Source organism: Mustelus asterias, chromosome 1 (genome assembly GCF_964213995.1).
Source record: "Mustelus asterias chromosome 1, sMusAst1.hap1.1, whole genome shotgun sequence".
Taxonomy (NCBI): domain Eukaryota; kingdom Metazoa; phylum Chordata; class Chondrichthyes; order Carcharhiniformes; family Triakidae; genus Mustelus; species Mustelus asterias.
This window is the reverse complement of record NC_135801.1, coordinates 18,075,117-18,096,318: the sequence shown is the minus strand read 5'-3', so window position 1 is coordinate 18,096,318 and position 21,202 is coordinate 18,075,117. Positions and strand designations below refer to the sequence as shown.

The 21,202-nt window shown below is 39.0% G+C and overlaps 1 protein-coding gene across 5 annotated transcripts in view; it reads right to left on the bottom strand.

The window, feature by feature from the left end:
• The window catches only part of hook3 (hook microtubule-tethering protein 3), an 84,248-nt gene that overhangs the window by 18,607 nt on the left and 44,439 nt on the right, over nucleotides 1–21,202 (bottom strand). For 4 of the 5 annotated variants that reach the window (XM_078210127.1, XM_078210107.1, XM_078210133.1 and 1 more), the window contains 10 exons: nucleotides 15,809–15,972; nucleotides 14,766–14,906; nucleotides 13,678–13,879; nucleotides 10,670–10,780; nucleotides 10,234–10,318; nucleotides 10,051–10,120; nucleotides 8,595–8,735; nucleotides 6,124–6,211; nucleotides 2,410–2,444; nucleotides 498–580 (listed from right to left, as the gene is read on the bottom strand). In XM_078210127.1, coding sequence (XP_078066253.1) covers nucleotides 498–580; nucleotides 2,410–2,444; nucleotides 6,124–6,211; nucleotides 8,595–8,735; nucleotides 10,051–10,120; nucleotides 10,234–10,318; nucleotides 10,670–10,780; nucleotides 13,678–13,879; nucleotides 14,766–14,906; nucleotides 15,809–15,972 — 1,120 coding nt within the window. Of the gene's footprint in view, nucleotides 1–497; nucleotides 581–2,409; nucleotides 2,445–6,117; nucleotides 6,212–8,594; nucleotides 8,736–10,050; nucleotides 10,121–10,233; nucleotides 10,319–10,669; nucleotides 10,781–13,677; nucleotides 13,880–14,765; nucleotides 14,907–15,808; nucleotides 15,973–21,202 lie in introns of all 5 variants that reach the window. The other variant, XM_078210115.1, reaches the window with a different exon arrangement.

Here is a 21,202-nt window from a genome sequence, read left to right as displayed (position 1 = left end):
AAGTAGGCTCACATTAACATTGCAATGAAGTTACTTTGAAAATCCCCTAGTTGCCACACTCCAGTGCCTGTTCAGGTATGCTGAGGGAGAATTTAGCATGACCAATGCACCTAACCAGCACGTCTTTCGGACTGTGGGAGGAAACAAGAGCATCCGGAACAAACCCACGCAGTCACAAGGAGAACATGCAGACTCCACACAAAGTGACCTGAGGTCGAAATTGAACCCGGGTCCCTTGCACTGTGAGGCAACAGTGCTAACCACTGTGCTACCATACTTGCCAATGTTGATAATTAATAAAAATTGCACTGTACTGAAACAGCACAGAGGTGTAAAATATAAGATTAGTATGCCATAAAATAGATAGGTATCACAACAAATGCTAGAGTTTGGGCATGTATACACTTTAATTAAGTTATTGCTTTGCTAAAGTCAGCAAGGACACATGGTTAAAGTTATTAACGTGCAGATTTATTTGCAAATTAAAAGAAACTTACAGCTGTTATTGTATTTTGGCTCCAAATCATCAATGTATGCTCGTTTCTTCTGAAGCTCGGTGTGGGCTTCATGCAGCTTCTCCCTGAAACATCAAACACAATGACTTAGAAATTCCACTGCTGAAGTGCTGAAAAGCCAATTATTCCAATTTTAAAATATATTGCAATAAGCTCTATGAAAAGTCCACGAGTTGTTTTCAACATCTGAAAAATCAAGCAATTTCAGGGGTTTATTCTGAAACATGCATCAAATTTTAGATATGTTGAAGAAATAATGAACCAAAGATGCTGATTATAAGACACAGTTCCCTGTAAAATGCCACATCAGTATCCCCTATGTTTGGAATATCTGCTGACTTACCATGAACACCACTGCAGAACAATTGCTAGAAATGTAATGAAGTCTGTGCATGCATTTTATATTACCTTTTCACAGCTGTCACTCAGCATACATGATCCCCTTGAACTGACTACCTACTCAAGCTCTGTATTCCTTCCCTCTCCTTCAGGTCACCCTAACTTATCTTACCAATCCTAATTACTTTGTCCAAAAGGTGCATGGAAGCCAAAGACCAGCCTGAATTCAACCAGTTTCCTTTCTTTGCTCACCTTCCCAACTTAACCTACCCATCTTTTTCTCTCAAAGACTTTGTTTTCCAATTGCCTCTATATATCTCAGATATAATAATTAAAGGATTTAACCATTTCTGAAAACAAAATGAAAATTAAGCATTTTGTTGGTTCTTTTGAAAATTAATTTACTAACGAATTAACCTGGTGTTGTGAGACTTCTTGCTGTGCCCACCCCAGTCCAATGCCAGCATCTCCACATCTTTTAGCATCAATGACATGTCCTGGGTTTAATTCTACTTTCAAATTTACAGAACTCAACAGTTTCATGACTATGCAATCAGTTGTCAATTTTATTCTCTCTCACATTGTAGATTTTGATCTTGAAAAAAAAACTTCTCATTATAAACATCACATGCATAAAGCTCTTGAAATTTTTCCTTTTTTGTCCTCCCATCCTGAATACACTCATTGTAGATTTGTAGGTACTTTTCTTACATTGTTTAATGAAGTCACACAGTCAATGAGCCACCTTAATAGGCCATTAACTGTTTTGTTTGGCAGAAATAACATTTCCAATCAGTTCTAGACAATATACCATGCTCCTAACATTAATAGATCAAATCAATAAATCAAATCAATAGGTCACTTGTATAATTTTGAAATTTGCAGACAACAGAAAAATTTCACTTGCCCTTTAAACATTTTTATGTATTAGTAATATATTCAGATTCCATCTTTCTTTAAAACTTTCCTTGGTTGAGAGGATGACATGGTTGAAACCATAGTCATGCCGTCAACCACAAAACACTGTCGTGAATTTGTCAATCTGTCAGTGTGGAATGGAAAAGATGCTACTTGGTTTGTTTGCCTCCTAGTTCATCTGCCAAAGATAGGGGAAGCGCATCAGAGAGTGAGTGTTGGCAGTCCAAGATTTTAGTCTGCTAATTATTGAAATGCCCTACAAAAGAGGTTTTATTCCACTGACTCTGAACATGCACAGAACATATTTTCAATAGAAATTTCCACAGCCTAATGATGAGCATTTTGGGAGAGGGTGAGGTAGGAAAATTATTTTTTAAATTATAATTAAACCACTGTGCTAATACAGCGGAACCCCGATTTAACGTGCCCCGATTTAGCGCGAATTCGGATATAACACAATGGTGTCATTGGACTCTTTTTTTCCCGCTAATAATTGGCAAATTTAGCGCAACCCCGCTTTTATGGACCCCAACCATCGCGTTATAACAGGGCCGCATTGTATCTTGTTTGCAAATGACAGAATAGAATACCTAGACAACAGGCATTTTGACATGAGCTTTTTATAAAACATACTTACAAATGTTCTTCCAGTTTCTTTTTCAGAAGAATTGACTGCAAAAAGATATAAAAATACAAAATACAATCATAAAAGGTACGTTTAAGCTCCAAATGCATTCTGGTGTACAAAGTATTATAATACAGAATGCATTGTCATTGTATAGTCGTTGCAATTGTGTTCAGAAGTTTAATATTTATATATTAGTACAGACTGGCAGTTAGCAATGTAAGATGTTACTTAAATGAAGGCATACTCACAATAGCCTACAGCAGATGGCCATGCCAAGAAACAGAGATAATATGTTAGTAGGAAGCAAAAACACCAGCCAGCAGAAGAAACTCTTCAGTAACAGATGAACGAGAAAAATTTAAGCCTCTTAATTTGTGGCACATGAATGTTTTGTCTGTCTTCTCAGCTGATATGAGTAGCAGCTCCATCATCTCTCCTGATCTGGAGAACTTTATTCATACATATCTCTTAATATCCACATTGTTTTCAAGCTTATGATTGGATTCCAGTTTCCACACTAAAACACAAATGACAGTCACAGAAATGAAACACACATACAGGCTGCCAATTCTGATCATTACATGGAGCAGCAGCATCTGAGTGTCTGATTGGTGCTGAAACTACAAACGGAAGACAGAAAGGGAAAATATATGGAGCTTTATTTAATCTTTTCCAATTTCACATTTAAGATTTAGAATCCACCTTTAAAAAAACTCAAATCAATTTGTGGAAAATTCTATTTCTTTCGCCTAATTTCATAAAGAATATCAAAATCTTTTGAATAATTATTGCAAGCAGATGTCTGCTAGCCTTTAGAATAAAGTATTTCAATATGTTCAATGAAAGAAAAGGACTCAAATAATTATTCTAATACACAGATATCCAAATTAGAAACTGTATTCCATAGGGGTCTAATTGTGTTATTAGGGGACACAAGGAGGCTGTCAGCTGTAACTCCCTTTTAGCTCATACCTACAATATATACTTTCTCTTTTGGTGGTGCTGTAAGCATTCCTTTCGACCCTCAGACCAATTCCCAACTCCACTTTCTTCAAAATGCAGGATCGCCTGAAAACAGTTCCAGCTTACAGGCATTTTCAAAAATTTCAGTTGAATATTTTCCAGTTCTAAAAGAACAGCTGTATGCCTTCTGCTCTGTACCTCTTTGCAACACTTAGTTCTTTTTGGAACTACTCATAAGCAAAGTAAAGTAAAACTAAAGTTCATTTATTAGTCACAAGTAGGCTCACATCAACACTGCAATGAAGTTACTGTGAAAATCCCCTAGTCGCCACACTCCAGCGCCTGTTCGGGACACTGAGGGAGAATTTAGCATGGCTAATGCACCTAACCAGCACATCTTTGGGCCGTGGGAGGAAACCAGAGCACCCGGAGGAAACCCATGCAGACACAGGGAGAATGTGCGAACTTCGCAGACAGTGACCCAAACCGGGAATCGAACCTGGGTCCCTGGAGCTGTGAGGCAGCAGTGCTAACCACTGTGCCACCACTCTGTTCTGGTGAGTTCTGGGGCCATAGCAACGAATTGGCGTTCTTCTCCCCTCAAAGTTCCTTTAAAAGGTTCTTTGCACCAAGTTATGAAGCTTTGGAAGCATACTTTTTATTTGTTCCTATATCGAAGTTTTCATTATGATATTTAATGAATATAAAGAATATAAGATAAATAACCCAGCTTTATAACTTGTCCTGGCTCTAAAATTGCTAGATTGTCCAGTACACTCAACCTTCCTGGATAGTTATTTTCCCCAACTCTGGCTTGTTTGCCAGCTTAAGAAATAAATTAATAACAGCAAATGGTTGCTGATGTTTACACCCCAAAAAATAAACTTGTATTTTACTAATTTCTGTAAAAGAGTTCCTTTTACATATGAGCATTTGCAGATTTATTCACAACCTTTCTTTCTTAATGATTATCATCAGTAACATAAATACAGAACACAATTTTTTATAACTTTTTTGCTAGAATTTGACTGCAAAATTGGAAGTATTTAATGAACACACCTAGAAGCTGTCTCGGGGCAGAATAGTTAGGGTATCATAACTACTTTGCTGCTATCATTGGTTAGTGAATACCAGTGTTTTTTGTTTGCCCTCCTTAAACAGCCACCTTTTATAACAGTCAGGCCATCTCCCTGGCCCTGCACTCAACCCTGGAACACCTAGACAAAAAAGACACCTATATCAGACTCCTAGTCATCGACTACAGCTCAGCCTTCAACACCATTATTCCTAAGAAACTCATCTTTAAACTCCGTGGTCTGGGGCTCAGCTCCTCCCTCTGCGACTGGATCCCGAACTTCCTAACCCACAGACTGCTATCAGTAAGGACAGGTAACAACACCTCCGACACGATCATCCTCAACACCAGTGCCCCACAAAGCTGTGTCCTCAGCTCCTTACTATACTCCTTATACACGTATGACTGGCCAAATTCCCTCCAACTTGATTTCCAAGTTTGCTGACGACACCACTGCAGTGGGTCGATCTCAAACAATGCTGAGACGGAGTACAGGAAACAGACAGAGAATCTGGTGAACTGGTGCAACGACAATAATCTCTCCCTCAATGTCAACAAAATGAAGCATAGTGGAGGACGTGCCCCTGTCTATATCAATGGAGACAAAGTAGAAATGGTCGAGAGCTTCAAGCTTTTAGGTGTCCAGATCACCAACAACCCGTCCTGGTCCCCCCATGCCGACACTATAGTTAAAAAAGCCCATCAATGCCTCTACTTTCTCAGAAGACTAAGCAAATTTGCTATGTCCACTACGACTCTCACCAACTTTTACAGATGCACCATAGAAAGCATTCTTTCTGGTTGTATCACAGCTTGGTAGGGCTCCAGCTCTATTCAAGACCGCAATAAACTACAAAGGATCATGAATTAAGCCCAGTCCATCACTCAAATCAGCCTCCCACCCATTGACTCTGTCTACACTTCCCACTGCCTCGGAAAAGCATAATAAGGACTCCACACACCCCAGACATACTCTCTTCCACCTTCTTCTGTCGGGAAAGAGATACAAAAGTCTGAGGACACGTACCAATCCACTCAAGTACAACTTCTTCCCTGCTGCTGTCAGACATTTGAATGGACTTACCTTGCATTAAGTTGACCTTTCTCTATACACTAGCTATGACTAACACTACATTCTGCACTCTCTCCTTTCCTTCTCTATGAACAATATGCTTTGTCTGTATAGCGCACAATATTATAGAAACAATATTTTTCACTGTATACCAATACATGTGAATAATAAATCAAATCAAAAAGGTATTTGTAGCAAAACAATTTTGGGAGAGCAACCAGACCAATGTGGTAAGTCATGGTGTTAAAGAGTTTCAATATCCAGCCAGTTTATGAGGTACTGTAGAGCTAAACCAGATAGTAAAGGGGAGTTAAACGTAATAGTCACTCCACGACATTCTCATAACCTACAAGCGGGATAGGCAACACAGCAACTTTAGTAATGATGCAGAAGATGATGTTTGTCTTATGAACTGGCATGCTGCATGACACTGAAGTCAAAAAAGGGAGAAAATAAATTGGAGATGCAAATAAAATAGCAAAGGCAAAAGGTTTCAAACCATTTAAAAGACTTGCTGTTAATTAGTTAAGCTTGTTTTAAAAGAATCAGTGCTGCTTATTGAGCATGACATTGATGTATTATTAAATATGTTTGGTACTGAAGGCACACTCACATCTTCTGCTCTTGAGCCCTGATCTTGTAACGCCTTCTGAAGTTCTTCAACCTGAGACTGTATTTCCAAAATCCTCTGATTGGCTAGTCTTTCAGAAAAAGATTAAAAAGTCATTTCAGTTCTGATTACACAAATACAGTTGTGAAACTGGCTCCCCCCCCGACCATATCATTTGCTGCTCGTTTAGCTGTTCCTTGTTTTGCCACCACTCTTCTTTACCTGAACTCCTTTCTACAATTCCCTGTGGACTTTATTACCTCCCTACTCCCCCACTAATTCATCGTCCTTTGTCATTTCTGATCTTATGTCTCATCCTACTTCTGTTTTGTTCCATCATGTCTTGAGCTCTCCACCTTCCTTCTTCACCCTTATGCACTTGGTACAACAGACTGAAGGCAATATTTTAAACAGCATTTGATTCTTTACATTTTTGTCAGCACAGCTCAGAATGCACAGCAACGTAATTTCCACTGAAGAAACTTAATTTACAGTGTCTTTTTTGACCGAGATACCCCAAAGTGCTTTACAGCCATTGAAGTACTTAACAATGCAAAGCTAGATGTGAAAATAAGCTATGAGAAGAACACAGAGTCTGCAATGTAATATAAGCATGTTAAGTTAACATATAAGGTTATAGGAGGACGGCACGGTAGCTCAGTGGTTAGCACTGCTGCTTCACAGCTCCAGGGACCTGGGTTCGATTCTCGGCTCGGGTCACTGTCTGTGTGGAGTTTGCACATTCTCCCCATGTCTGCGTGGGTTTCCTCCGGGTGCTCCAGTTTCCTCCCACAGTCCAAAGATATGTGGGCTAGGTTGATTGGCCATTCTAAATTGCCCCTTAGTGTCCCGGGATGCATAGGTTAGAAGGATTAGTGGGTAAATACGTAGGGATATGGGGATAGGGTCTGGGTGGGATTGTGGTTGGTGCAGACTCAATGGGCCAAATGGCCTCTTTCTGCACTGTATGATTCTATGCTTCTATAAGCAGGTGGCAGATGGGGCATATGTGGGGAAATGTGAGGTTATTCACTTTGTTTGGGAGGATGGAAAAATATATTTTGTCAATGGTGCAAATTTATTAAACATTGGTGTTCGAGGAATTTGTGCATCTTTGAACAAGAAACACAAAAATTAACATGTAGGTATAGTAAGGAATTATGAATGGCCTTATTATAAGCAGGCTGAAATAGAAGAGTAAAGAATATTGCAGCAATTGTACAGGATTGTGCTGAGACCAGATGTGTACAGATTTGGTCTCTGTTCTTAAGGTTGCCTTAGAGTAGGGTGCAATGATGGTTCATTAGATTAATATATCTGGTATGAGAGAATTGTCCTATGACACAAGATTGGGCTTATACTACTCATTGAAACATAAGAATCTTCATAAGGTAGGTGTAGAAAAGATCTTTCCCCTAGCAGGAGGGTGTAGAATCAGGGTACATAATCTCAGGATAAGGGCCAATGATTTATGACTGAGATTAAGAGAAACTTTTTCCCTCAGAGGGTTGTGAATTTTTAGAATTTTCTCCCCAAGAGGGCTGTAGATACACAGTCATGGAGGAGTACATTCAATGCAGACTGATAAACATTTGAACCCAAAGAGAATCAAGGGGTGCGAAAATCATGTGGAAAAGTGTTAAGCTTGAAGATCAGCCACAATCCTATTGAATGGCAGACAAGGCTCAAGGGGCTGTACAGCTTATAGTAACTTATATCCCTTTGTTCTGTTCCTTTTTAAAAAGCTGTGGATCTTCCAGTTTGGATAAATGCTCCACATCCAAAATGTCAACATTTTTTGTTCCCTGCCAAATCCTATGGGTGGGATTTTCCGGCCACATTAGCCCAAAGACTGAAAATTCCCGCCCGAGGTCAACAGACCTTTGCATGGTCCGCCCGCTACGATTCCCGTGGTAGGCGGGACAGGAAAGTTCCACCTTTTGTGTTTGCAGCATTTTTTGTTTGTGCAATGGGTCTATAAATTTAATTACTAAATGTGCCCCTCGTACTAACGCACTAAGTGTTGCCAACAAACTGAAGTATGATCTACCAGATAAGCTAGTCCATCTCTCTGCCACCAAGCTTCTAGCATGTACTGGCAACCTCATAGATTAGAAATTGGCTATAGGTGCACCAGAAAACCGCACTGCTTTCCTTCTGAAATCCAACTCAACAAATTTTATGCAAATGCTATTGAAATGGTACGGTTTTGTGGTTAACAAACTGTTTTGATTTTGAAATTAAAAGCATTACAAACCCACAAAACCAAATCACTTGATGGGAAAAAGCTGAGCAGAAAAGCAGTTCCAGGACACAACTTCTGTTGCAATTTATTCAACATAAAATATCAGGCTTTTCCCTTTGATAACTGTCACAATCTCACAATTACATATTGTGCATCCTCTGACTGTGTAATTTCGAGAAGTGTGTTACAGTTGTGTGTGACAGCAAATCACCATTGCACTATTTCCTACCTGTTCTCTGTCTCCAGTTCACTCTCCCTTCTGTTGGCATCCTCCAGTAAACTTTGTAGTAAAGCTATCTTTTCATTATCTGATCCTTCTTGGTTCAACTTCAGGATCTTGTTTTCATGTTGCAGCCGGATAAGTTTTTCCCTAAAACAGGAAAATAATTTTAATCCACACATTACATATTCAATAACTTAATTCATAAAAGATATGATAAAATATTATATAACATAAATCAAACCATCCAATTACCACCCATCAGTCAACTCTCAATTATAAGGAAAGTGACAGTCGGGATTGTGGACAATGCTCTTAAGTGGCATTTACTCAGCAACAACATGCTCACTGATGCTCAGTTTGGGTTCCACCAGGGCCAATCCGCTCAACTTCATTACAGCCTCGGTTCAAACATGAACAAAAGTGGTCTCCAGAGGTGAAGTGAGGGTGACTGCCATAGATACCAAGGCAACATTTTCCACGGTGTGGTATTAAGGAGCCCAGCAAAACTGGAATCAATGGGGACTGGGGGGAAACTCTCCACTGGTTTGAGTCAAAAGGATGATGATTCTGGTTGTTGGAGGTTAATCATCTCAGTCCCATTACATCTCTGCAGGAGCTCTTCAGGGTAGTATCCATGGTGCATCTTTAGCTGCTTCATCAATGATCTTCTTCATCAGGCCTCAACTACAGCTGCCCTGTAGTTAACTGTTTTCTCTCTCTGTCCTTTCTTGAAAAATGGTGCAACATTTGGCAACTTCCAATTTAATGGGCCCATTCCCGAATCGAGGGAATTTTGGAAAATCAGAGCAAGTGCACCCATATTCTCTGCAACTATCTCTTAGAACCCTGGTGTATAGACCATCAGCCCCTAGAATTGTTGGATTTTAGTCCTTGAAGTGTCTCCAATACTTTTTCTCTGTTGATATTAATTTCCTTAATTTCTTCTCTTTTTAGCCCCTAGGCTACCATCTATTTCTGGGAAGAAATCTCTACTGTGGAGACAATATTTAATATATATGTTTGTTCATTGCCTCTGCCATTTCCTCGTGGTAATCTCTCCTGTCTCTGCTTCCAAGGGACCAATGTTTACTTTAGCTTCTATCTTCCTTTTTATATATTAAAACTCCTGCAATCTATTTTTTAAATATTTCTGGCTAGTTCACTCATTCTATTTTATTTCTCTTTTTGTCAACTTATTGATGGCTCTTTGCCGGTTTCTAAACACCCCCAATCCTCAGAGTTTCTACTGGGTTTTTTGGAGCATTTTAAGCCTCTTCTTTTAATCTAATAATAAAGAAATTGAAGGCACAGTCCTATTCAAAGGTAGGAATAATAAAATCGCACTTGAACATGAGTGATTCATGTTAACTCCTTACAAGCTCATATTAAATCACGTAATTTGCCTTTGAAGGAAAATATACAATGATAATTTTTAAAATATAGCACTCAAAATTTTACTTACTTGATTTCAGGTGTTACTATCTCTGCTGCTAAGCTGTCTGACGCCTCTTGACTGTTCATTGGAATAAGTCCTATCCAAAATACAAATATTTCTTAATGTTATGCTGTCAGAATTCAAGTACTTGCATTAAATAATTCAGATGGCAATCTAAAGCAACTCAAAATAAAAGCTTTTACAACAGACCGGCTGTAAGTTGGCCTTGATGCACTTGAACACATCGTAGTTCTTCAATAGTCTCCTTTAAAGAATCTCTCTCTGTTCTTAGCCTCTGTAGAAATATTGGAGTTTTAGATAGATTACAGACTACAATGTGGATTCTGAACATTATGAAACTTTGTTTACTTGTGAATTTAAAATACGTTCAATGTCCCTCCCCATCTAAGTAGGTCTCACTTTTGAGCATAAGACTAGTACCGTCATTAGAAACTTTCAGAAAACTGAAGTCACAATTCAATTTCTCTAGGTTAGTTGTAAGAAAAAAGGCATAAAATATTAGAGGAAACAAGTGTAACATGAACATGAAGCTTATAGTAATCCTCCATGATAGACTTTTGTTTCAAAAATTCAGAAGTTAGAATTTGTTACCAAAATATAAAATGAAATGGGAAAAGGAACTTGCATCTTTTTCTTTTTGAAGAGTATCCACTTTTTCCTTCAGTCTTTTATATTCAAACTCCATTTTGTCTGCCTTTTTTGACTCCTCAGACAACCTATTTTGAAGTTCAACAACCTACAATGACACAAATTGAGTAGAATTTAGAAATTTAAAATATCCCTGCTGAGTTACTACCAGACATTTGAAATTTTGCAATAAAACAGAGACAGCAACTTGACTGCTGTACACAGGCATTTGACAAACTTAAAAAATCAAACTGAAGTACCTGAACTTTCAAACCAAAGATACATATGGTAGTTTACTTGAGCACATTGTAATGACTATTAGAATCATAGAATCCTACAGTGCAGAAGGAGGCCATTCGGCCCATTGAGTCTGCACCGATCACAATCCCACCCAGGCCCTATCTCCATAACCCCATGCATTTACCCTAGCTGGTCCCCCGACACCGAGGAAGAATTTAGCATGGCCAATCCACCACATCTTTGGACTATGGGAGGAAACCGGAGCACCTGGAGGGAACTCTCACAGACACGGGGAGAATGTGCAAACTCCACATAGACAGCGACCCAAGCCAGGAATCGAACCTGGGTCCCTGGTGCTGTGAGGCAGCAGTGCTAACGACTGTGCTACCGTGCCGCCCCATTGTTAGCACTAACTGGGTCTTTTCTACAAAAAAAATAAGGAAAGGCTGGGAGTATATTCTTCATTTAAATATGTCATTATTTTATAAGAACAGTTACAGCTGTTCCACTCTAATAGCCTACTGTATGGCTTTACTCTTAGGGAATGCTTTAGAGCAATTTCACTGAAAACAATGAAGGCTGTAATTTGGACCAGCCCAGGAACCAATACAGAATCACCTAACATTCAGAAACCTTTTCAGTGACTGGCGATGCAGATTATTCACTAACTCTGATTTATTCTGATGCAAAGAGGTTTTTGCAACAGAAAACATCTGCCTTATTCAACAGTATTTCCTGCTTTGAAAAAAAGGATCTACGGCATTATTTCAAATGAAAGCATTGTAAAGATAGAGTTCAAAATATAAACAACAGCATTTTAAGCACTGCAACAATTATAATTTTACATCAACAATTTTATTGTGCGCACCCTGATCTTGGAAAATAGTAAGAATATAACTGTGCAAGCACTTTTCTTACTATATCATTCAGTGGAGTGTTTCTAAATAAATAATTGGTCACGGAAAAGGGAACTTAAAGTTCTTGTGTTTCAAGATAATCTTCGAATTATAGGTTTATTTAGGTGAGAAGAGGCATAATACTGGAAATTAAGCTAAATCCAGCTACTGATGGCTATGCCAGTTGCATGCCACATGCTTTATACAATTTTATGGCCCTCTGATTTGAGGGAATGGAGATGGGTTCTGTATCAGAGCAATGCCAGGAGGTGTAAAATGCTTCATGATTATATCCTTCATCAGAACTGAAAAAGTTGAAAAGCATCTCATTAACATTTTTAAAAGAATATGTGCAACGGGGAGAAATGAAAACAGAAATCTCACTGTGGCCTGCCGCCTTAACTCTCTGCCTTATTCCTACTCTAACCTCTCTGTCCTTGGCGATTTACATTGCTCTAACAAAACTCTACCTCAGGTTGCTTTGGGAACAGTATCATATCTTCTTTCATGCACTTCTCCTGGTCTGAATGCGAGTTAAATAATTTTAGCGATATCCTTGATTTCATTTACTGCAGGGATTGCTGGTGATGTAAGATCGTCAGTATCCAAAAGGAGACAAAAGGTTTGGTGTTTTGGGTTGGCAGAGGGGGAACAATCAGAAAACTATTTCCTTATCAAAGGGGTGGAACTAAATCCTCAGACGAACCCCATTCTCTTTTTAGGCTGGGAGGCCTGCTGCACTTTGTGAGCATCTTCTATTTTATTTTCAACTTTGTTCCAATTTGAAAGTGGATTCCCACATTGAGTTTTCCATCTCTTCCACCTTCGCTTTAGACCTCCCACAGTCTCAGCAATTTACAAGACATATATTTTTGTAATGTGCTTTATTTCTTCACTGCTTCGATACATTGAGCGAAGTGAAACCACTAAGCTTCAACATCACCAAATGCCCTTAAGACTTCTGCCATTAAGAAGGACAAGATTCCTCAGAACGTCATCAGCTACAAACCTCAAGTTCTACACCATCCTAACTTGAATGCATTTTAGTTTTACATCATTGTTGAAGAAGCAATAAATAATAACTTGCGTAATTGTATTGAATGGGGACTATAAGCAGAAAGCAGCCATCCATCATCATCTTATGATAATGAGGGATGGGCACTAGGTTTGGCTTCAGCAGCATCACTCACAGCCAAGAATAATTAAAACAAACAATCATACACTTTGTGTATTTGCTTGACTATCTTCCCCCATCTCATTTCTAACATTAAAGTATCAGTTTATCTTCTATTTTTCAGTCGTCTTGTGGAATGAAACAAACCCAAAATGTATGATTATTACGATTAATACGGACTAACCAGCTGTTTGCTCCACCCTTTTCTGTTTTTTTGTTTCCAGTATTATACTGCAGTTTCTTGTTAAGACTACAATTACCTGGATCTTGCCAAGAATGTTACCTCTTGAATGTGCTGTACTGCTTCAGATATATTTGCTTATAGGAAATAGGAGCAGGAGTAGGCCATCTAGCCCCTCGAGCCTGCCCCGCCATTCAATAAGATCATGGCTGATCTGAAGTGGATCAGTTCCACTTACCCGCCTGAGCCCTATAACCCCTAATTCCCTTACCGATCAGGAATCCATCTATCCATTATTTAAACATATTCAACGAGGTAGCCTCCACCACTTCAGTGGGCAGAGAATTCCAGAGATTCACCACCCTCTGAGAGAAGAAGTTCCCCCTCAACTCAGTCCTAAACTGACCCCCCTTTATTTTGAGGCTGTGCCCTCTAGTTCTGCTTATCTAACCTTATCTAATGTATAGTTAAAAGCGCACTATAAATTCCTTCAACAATATTCTGTAATTTCATACCTGTCTCTTGTAGGTTTCCAGCTGTGCTCGTGCAGCATTTGCTTTCCGTAACTCCTCCTCTAGACTGACTGTGTTCTGCATGTACATTGTATTCTTTTCCTCAAGGAGCTTCACCTGTCGACGCAAGTCGCCCAGATCCTCTAGTTTCTTTTTGTATGACTCTACCATGCCCTCCAACTTACTCACTTTATCAGAAGAATGCCTACAATAAAAAGAACTTTGGTGTATAAAGCATCTTTCATACCCTCAAGACAACCGGCTTCTCAGCCAATTAATTTTGTTAAAATATTGTCACCTAAACAAATACCAATTGTTGCCTAATCTGACAATAGATTATAAACATAGGAAAATAAGTAAAATGCAATAGTGCTGTTCAAATCGCTAACAAAAAAAATAAAAATGTGATGGCACCAGATAAATGATACAGGGCAACAGAATAATGTCAGCCTCCAAAGTGGAACATAATCATAGCTTAAACCATTTAGACCAAAATAAAATGCGTACAAGAAAGAAACATTAGCTCTAATTATGCTAATACTCAGAGGATGAACTGATCCAAGTGGTATCACTGATTATTTAGGTGCATAAGGGCTGTGGAGTATTAGATTTTGTTAACTGAGGTTTCAACAGCTCGGAGACAACTTCAAAGGAGAGGTGGAAGTGCAAACAGGCAGTCATATTTTAAACAAGTTGTTTGAGTCATGGCGCTATTGGATTTGGTGTTTAGCAACCCACCAAAGGATTTTGGTGAGCTCCAGAGGAGTAGCAATCATTGTAATACAGGAATTGACTGTTATGAATAAGACTGCATAAGACTGAAGAAAGTTAAATATGTTTAAAATTGAGCGAAGAATGTATATTATTCTAAAAAGACCAAAGCAAAAGGTTAATAAGGAACAGTTTTCATTTATAAAATTCCACTGAAGTTACTAAAGGTTAGGAGGAACATTTAAACATGTAAATATATAAGGGAACTAAAACAGAGGATTGAGATTCCTATTAAAAGCAACTAAAGCACTAAAAAACATATTTGAAAAACTCAGATGTAAATCAAAGAAATGAGAAGGAAAATGCAAAACTTTAATTACCTAAGGACATCCATCTCATCCTTTAAAGACTGGGCTTCTTCCGCCAGGCTGGTAAGCTCCTCATTCTGCTGTCGGAGTTCTAAGACTTCTTTCTCGAGTTCCTCGCATCGAATCCGATAATCATCTTTTGCTGCTTCCAATCTGAAATTCATAATTTTATTAAATTAACATTCATATACCAGTAATTTTAAATAATTAAATCCATCCAGGTAAAGTACTGCAACAAATTAATGTTACTACAAATTATTAATTGATACGTCTTGCCACGACAACTGAACATAGCCCTGAATTACATAGACGTGCTTGTTGAGTTCAAGGATATTAAGTTTGAAAGAATGGAACACTTTTGCTCTCGAGTGACAACACCAAGTGTGGAACCAGTGCAAGTCCCTTTTACCAACAACTTAGTGAATACATTTCTACCTGATAATAAGTCACAGTTTCAGATTTAATATCTCATCTACACCAAATTTGGGCGGCACGTTAGCACAGTGGTTAGCACTGCTGCTTCACAGCTCCAGGGACCTGGGTGCAATTCCCGGCTTGGGTCACTGTCTGTGTGGAGTTTGCACATTCTCCTCGTGTCTGTGTGGGTTTCCTCCGGGTACTCCGGTTTCCTCCCACAGTCCAAAGATGTGCGAGTTAGGCTGATTGGCCATGCTAAAAATTGCCCCTTAGAGTCCTGAGATGCGTAGGTTAGAGGGATTAACGGGTAAATATGTAGGGATATGGGGCTGGTGCAGACTCAATGGGCCAAATGGCCTCTTTCTGCACTGTAGGGTTTCTATGATTCTATGAAATTAGGTCACCACCTCGGCTGGAAATAGGGACATTATTGGGCCATAGAGATGGGAGTAGCCCAAGTTGTTTGGTCAGGTTTATAATGATCATTCTCCTGCAGGTTTGTTTTTCATAACAATGCAAATATAATAAGGAGTATCCACAGAGATACTGACTTACTGGCAGTGAGGATGACCTTAGGATCACTGAGAAAGGAGCTCGACACTTCACACATTTGTAAAGCAATGGAATTTTATTAATACCTAAAGGTCTCTTCTTGTAGTTGTTCCAACTGAGTTTGTAGTTGAAGGTGTCTACGTCCTGCTGGGCTGTTGGGATCTTCAATAGAATCAGATTGATTGAGGCGTTCCATAAGACCTTGATTTTCTACTAATAAACTGCCTTTTTCTTCTTGTAGAGCTGCGACCTGTATAAATTTAATAGAAAAAAACAATCACAATTGTTCTTTGATAAAGACTATACAGAAAAACCTAGGTCTATTAAGTATTTCCTTCAAAAATATCTGTTATTAAAATCGATAAATCAATAACAACTTGCACTTACACAGAGTCTTTAACATTGGAAAAAGTCCTGAGACCCTTCCCAGAAGCATAAGACAAGAAAAAGACAAAAAGGGATTAGGACTGGTGACTATTTTGTCAAAGAGGTAGGATTTAAAGGGCGTTATGAAGGAAGAGAAATCAAAAGGTTTTCGGAGAGAAATCTTTGGCTGAAGGCATGTCTGCCAATCAAATTGCTAAAGTATTTTTATGTAAATTGTGACCACAATCCTTTCACATTTAAAATTACCAGTGATACATAGAAGTAACACTCTTAGTAGCATTTTCTAATTTAGTGCGCTACCAATTCTCGACTGAAAATCTTTCCATTAAAATGATGGGTTTCAGTCTGCCTGGTTCAACAGCAAATCCACTGTGGTGAACATTTTATTAAAAGGCGAGTTGAATGTTTCTTCTACTTCAATTTTGTGGACACGAAAGTCTTTGATTTTTGCCATAATGTTTTCATTAAGTGTTTGCCAACCTGAAATAAGGTTCCCAAAACTCAAGACAAATTTTGCCCTCCACAAGCTATTTTGTCTCCCCTGATAACCATGATCTGCTTTCCTCTCTAGGACTTCATTCCCATTTCATGTTAGGAGCTAACTTGATCAATAGCCAGCCTGTAATTAACACCACAATCTCTCACTAAATATGGAACAGCACTTCTAGTACAGTCTCTGACAAACGACCCTACCACACCATGCAATTACCTTAGCAATCCAATAATAAATTTCACTTGTCCTGAGATTGCAAGCTATAGTGCATCCAAGCCAGCATCATGTCACACCATTTGGAAATTGAAACCTTTTAACGTAGTTTCCTTCCAAAACCTTGGCCTCTCTCTTCCCCTTGAATACACAACTTAAAAGTCAGCAATTTGACAAGACTTGTGGCCACTGAATGTCTTCTTCTTTGGTTTGGCTTCAGTTTTTGTCTCGTTAGCTTCCTGTGAAGCACCTTGTAACATTTAACTATGTTAAAGGCACTACATGAATGCAAATTCCTATTACTCCAGTTCTCCATTTCTCTACTGCCCCACCAGCACGAATACTTGACTGCATATTCCTGAGACTGATAATATATTCAAAATCTTACAGCTGCATATACTTCCTATCTGCACAACTTGACTTCTTGTTGTCAAACTGTTTCCTATTATGACTTCTCACATTTGCACGGTCCTTACCTCTGTAAACTCAATGATCGCAACATTTACACACTCGTCTCCACAAATCACTCAATGATTTTTGAAAAAAATTGTTAGGTGCCATTTTTCTCTCAAATTTCTAATATTCACAATAAGGCTTTAAACAAAATAAACCTATTTAAGAATATTGCAATTTGCAAAGTAACATCCAGTGAATTCTCTTTTGTGATGCCTTTAAAGGTTTTTCTTAAGGCTTCAGCCTCTCCAAAGACCCTAGACTTGCAATTGATATTTTTGCCAAAAGCTGTAATGGTTTTGAGTTGAATTTGGATTGTCCAGTCTGAGAATCTGCAATGTATCTAATTTAGCAGGATGTATCAGTAATAGTCAATCAGATTTTGTGATGAAGTATTCTTTAGTTACTACTAAAAAGTCTTTCAAAGTTATTTGTAAAAAAGCTAATGGACAAATTTCAAAAACATTACTGAGATAAAATTCATGCTGAACTTTTTAAATTCCTGTTTGCATGCAAGTATAAGATGATTACTAATTGGTTGCATTTTCTTGCTTTGCATTATACAAGCTGTCAAAAGCAAAAGTTCTGCCAAATAATGGCCTTGATGTTAGCGTTTACATGACACAGATGAATAAAAACATAAGAAACAAGAGCAGAAGGCCATTCAACCCTTTGTAACTGCTCTGCCACTGAAGACAATCATGGTTGATCGACCACAATTATTTTCCTGCACTATCTCCATTTCCCATAATTTCTTTCGTACCCAAATTTCTATTGATCTGTCTTGAATGTATTCAACAACACAGCTTTCTGAAGCAAAGAATTCCAAAGAGCCACTATTCTTTGAGCAAAAAACTTCTCATTAGTTTGAAAAGACCAACTGTAACCTGTGGGGGCCTGCAAGGATCAGTGCTTACGCCTCAGTTACTTACCATATATATCAATGGCTGAGATTACCAGCTTTTCTGTCCATTAGTCAAACTTCAGTCCATGCTAATATCATAATCGTTTATTCTGAGACTGTGACCCCACCAACCCCGCACCCCAGTTCTAGACTCCACAGTTACAACAAATTTCCTCCCAACATCTACCCTGTCAAATTAAGAATTCTATATGTTTCAATTAGATCATCCCTGATTCTTCTAAATTATAGGGAATATAGATCCAGCCTAACACTGCCTCCTCGTCAGACTCCTCTCATCCCAGAATCTGCCCAGTGAACTCTTATTGCACTCTGTCAAAGGCAAGTTATCCTTCCTTAGGCAAGGAGGGCAAAATTGTGCACCATACTTCAGGAGTAATCTCATGATGGCCCTATATAATTAAGACTTCTTATACTCCAATTCCTTTGTAATAAAGGCTAACATCTCATTTGCTTTCCTAACTGGAAACATATGTTTTAACTTTATCTGATTCATGCACTAAGACACCACGGTCCCGCTAAATACCAGAGTCTTCCTCCCTTTTTTTAAAAAACTTCCCATGTTCTATTCCATCGGTCACATACTTGCCTACTCACTGAACGTGACTATATTTCTCTGCAGCCTCTTTGCATCCTCCTCAGGGCTTACTTTTCCACCTGCGTATAGTTAGCAAATTTAGAGACATTACACTCTGTCTACTCATTGACGTCATCGATATAGATGGTAAATAGTTGCGGTCCGAGCACTGATCCTTGTAGTATCCCATTATTACAGCTCGTCAACCTGAAAATGACCTATTTATTCCTACTCTGTGTGTCCTGGAACCAATCCATGCTAAGATCTAATAATAATCTGTGAATAATCCCCAATCCCATGATCTTTAATTTTGTGTAGTATGATAATATAAATTGTGTGGCACCTTATCAAAAGCTTTTTGAAAATATAAATACGTTACATGATTGCCCATATCTACTTTGCACTTATAACCTCAATGAACTCCCAAGAGAATTTTTCCTAGTCATGAATCCATGTTGACACTGCTTAATAATATCATGATTCTCTAACTACTCTAGAGTATTTTAGAATTTGGCAAAGAGTGACTAAGAAATTGAGAAAGGTGAAGTAGTTTACAAGAGCAAACTAACAAGAGACAAAAATAGATGGTAAAAGTTTATATAGGTACATAAAAAGAGATTAGCAAAAGTAAATAAGTTTCCCTTACAAGCAGAGACAGAAGAGATTGCAATTACCTTATCTCTAATAATAGGTTCAAGCATTTTCCCAAACTATTGCCAGGCTAACTGATCCACAGATCCCTGTTTTCTCCTTCCTTTCATGAATAGTGGGTTATTTGCTACCTTCCAATGCATGGAGATTTTTCTAGAATCTAGGGAATTCTGGAAGGTCAAAACAAATGCATACACAATTTCTGTAGCTTACTCTCCATGCAGCTAATCTTAGCACGTAGAACATGGGGTTCAGGGGATTTGTTAACTTGAAATACTATTAACTTCTGCAATACTACTTATTTACTAATAATATCCCCAAGTTCCTCATTTGCACTATAGTCTTGAATCCTACTTTTTTTTTTAAAAACAGATACAAAACATTAAACATTTCCTATTCCTTATCATTATCTCACCCATCTCTATACGTAAGAACATAAGAAATAGGAGCAGGAGTAGGCCATCTAGCCCCTCGAGCCTGCCCCGCCATTCAATAAGATCATGGCTGATCTGACGTGGATCAGTACCACTTACCCGCCTGATCCCCATAACCCTTAATTCCCTTACCGATCAGGAATCCATCCATCCGCGCTTTAAACATATTCAGCGAGGTAGCCTCCACCATCTCAGTGGGCAGAGAATTCCAGAGATTCACCACCCTCTGGGAGAAGAAGTTCCTCCTCAACTCTGTCTTAAACCGACCCCCCTTTATTTTGAGGCTGTGTCCTCTAGTTTTAACTTCCTTACTAAGTGGAAAGAATCTCTCCGCCTCCACCCTATCCAGCCCCCGCATTATCTTATAAGTCTCCATAAGATCCCCCCTCATCCTTCTAAACTCCAACGAGTACAAACCCAATCTCCTCAGCCTCTCCTCATAATCCAAACCCCTCATCTCCGGTATCAACCTGGTGAACCTTCTCTGCACTCCCTCCAATGCCAATATATCCTTCCTCATATAAGGGGACCAATACTGCACACAGTATTCCAGCTGCGGCCTCACCAATGCCCTGTACAGGTGCATCAAGACATCCTTGCTTTTATATTCTATCCCCCTCGCAATATAGGCCAACATCCCATTTGCCTTCTTGATCACCTGTTGTACCTGCAGACTGGGCTTTTGCGTCTCATGCACAAGGACCCCCAGGTCCCTTTGCACGGTAGCATGTTTTAATTTGTTTCCATTGAGATAGTAATCCCATTTGTTATTATTTCCTCCAAAGTGTATAACCTCGCATTTCTCAACGTTATACTCCATTTGCCATATCCTCGCCCACTCACTCAGCCTGTCCAAATCTCTCTGCAGATCTTCTCCGTCCTCCACACGATTCACTTTTCCACTTATCTTTGTGTCGTCTGCAAACTTCGTTACCCTACACTCCGTCCCCTCCTCCAGATCATCTATATAAATGGTAAACAGTTGCGGCCCGAGTACCGATCCCTGCGGCACGCCACTAGTTACCTTCCTCCAACCGGAAAACACCCATTTATTCCGACTCTTTGCTTCCTGTCGGATAGCCAGTCCCCAATCCACTTTAACACACTACCCCCAACTCCGTGTGCCCTAATCTTCTTCAGCAGCCTTTTATGGGGCACCTTATCAAACGCCTTTTGGAAATCCAAAAACACCGCATCCACCGGTTCTCCTCCATCAACCGCCCTAGTCACATCTTCATAAAAATCCAACATGTTCGTCAAGCACGACTTTCCCCTCATGAATCCATGCTGCGTCTGATTGATCGAACCATTTCTATCCAGATGCCCTGCTATCTCCTCTTTCATAATGGA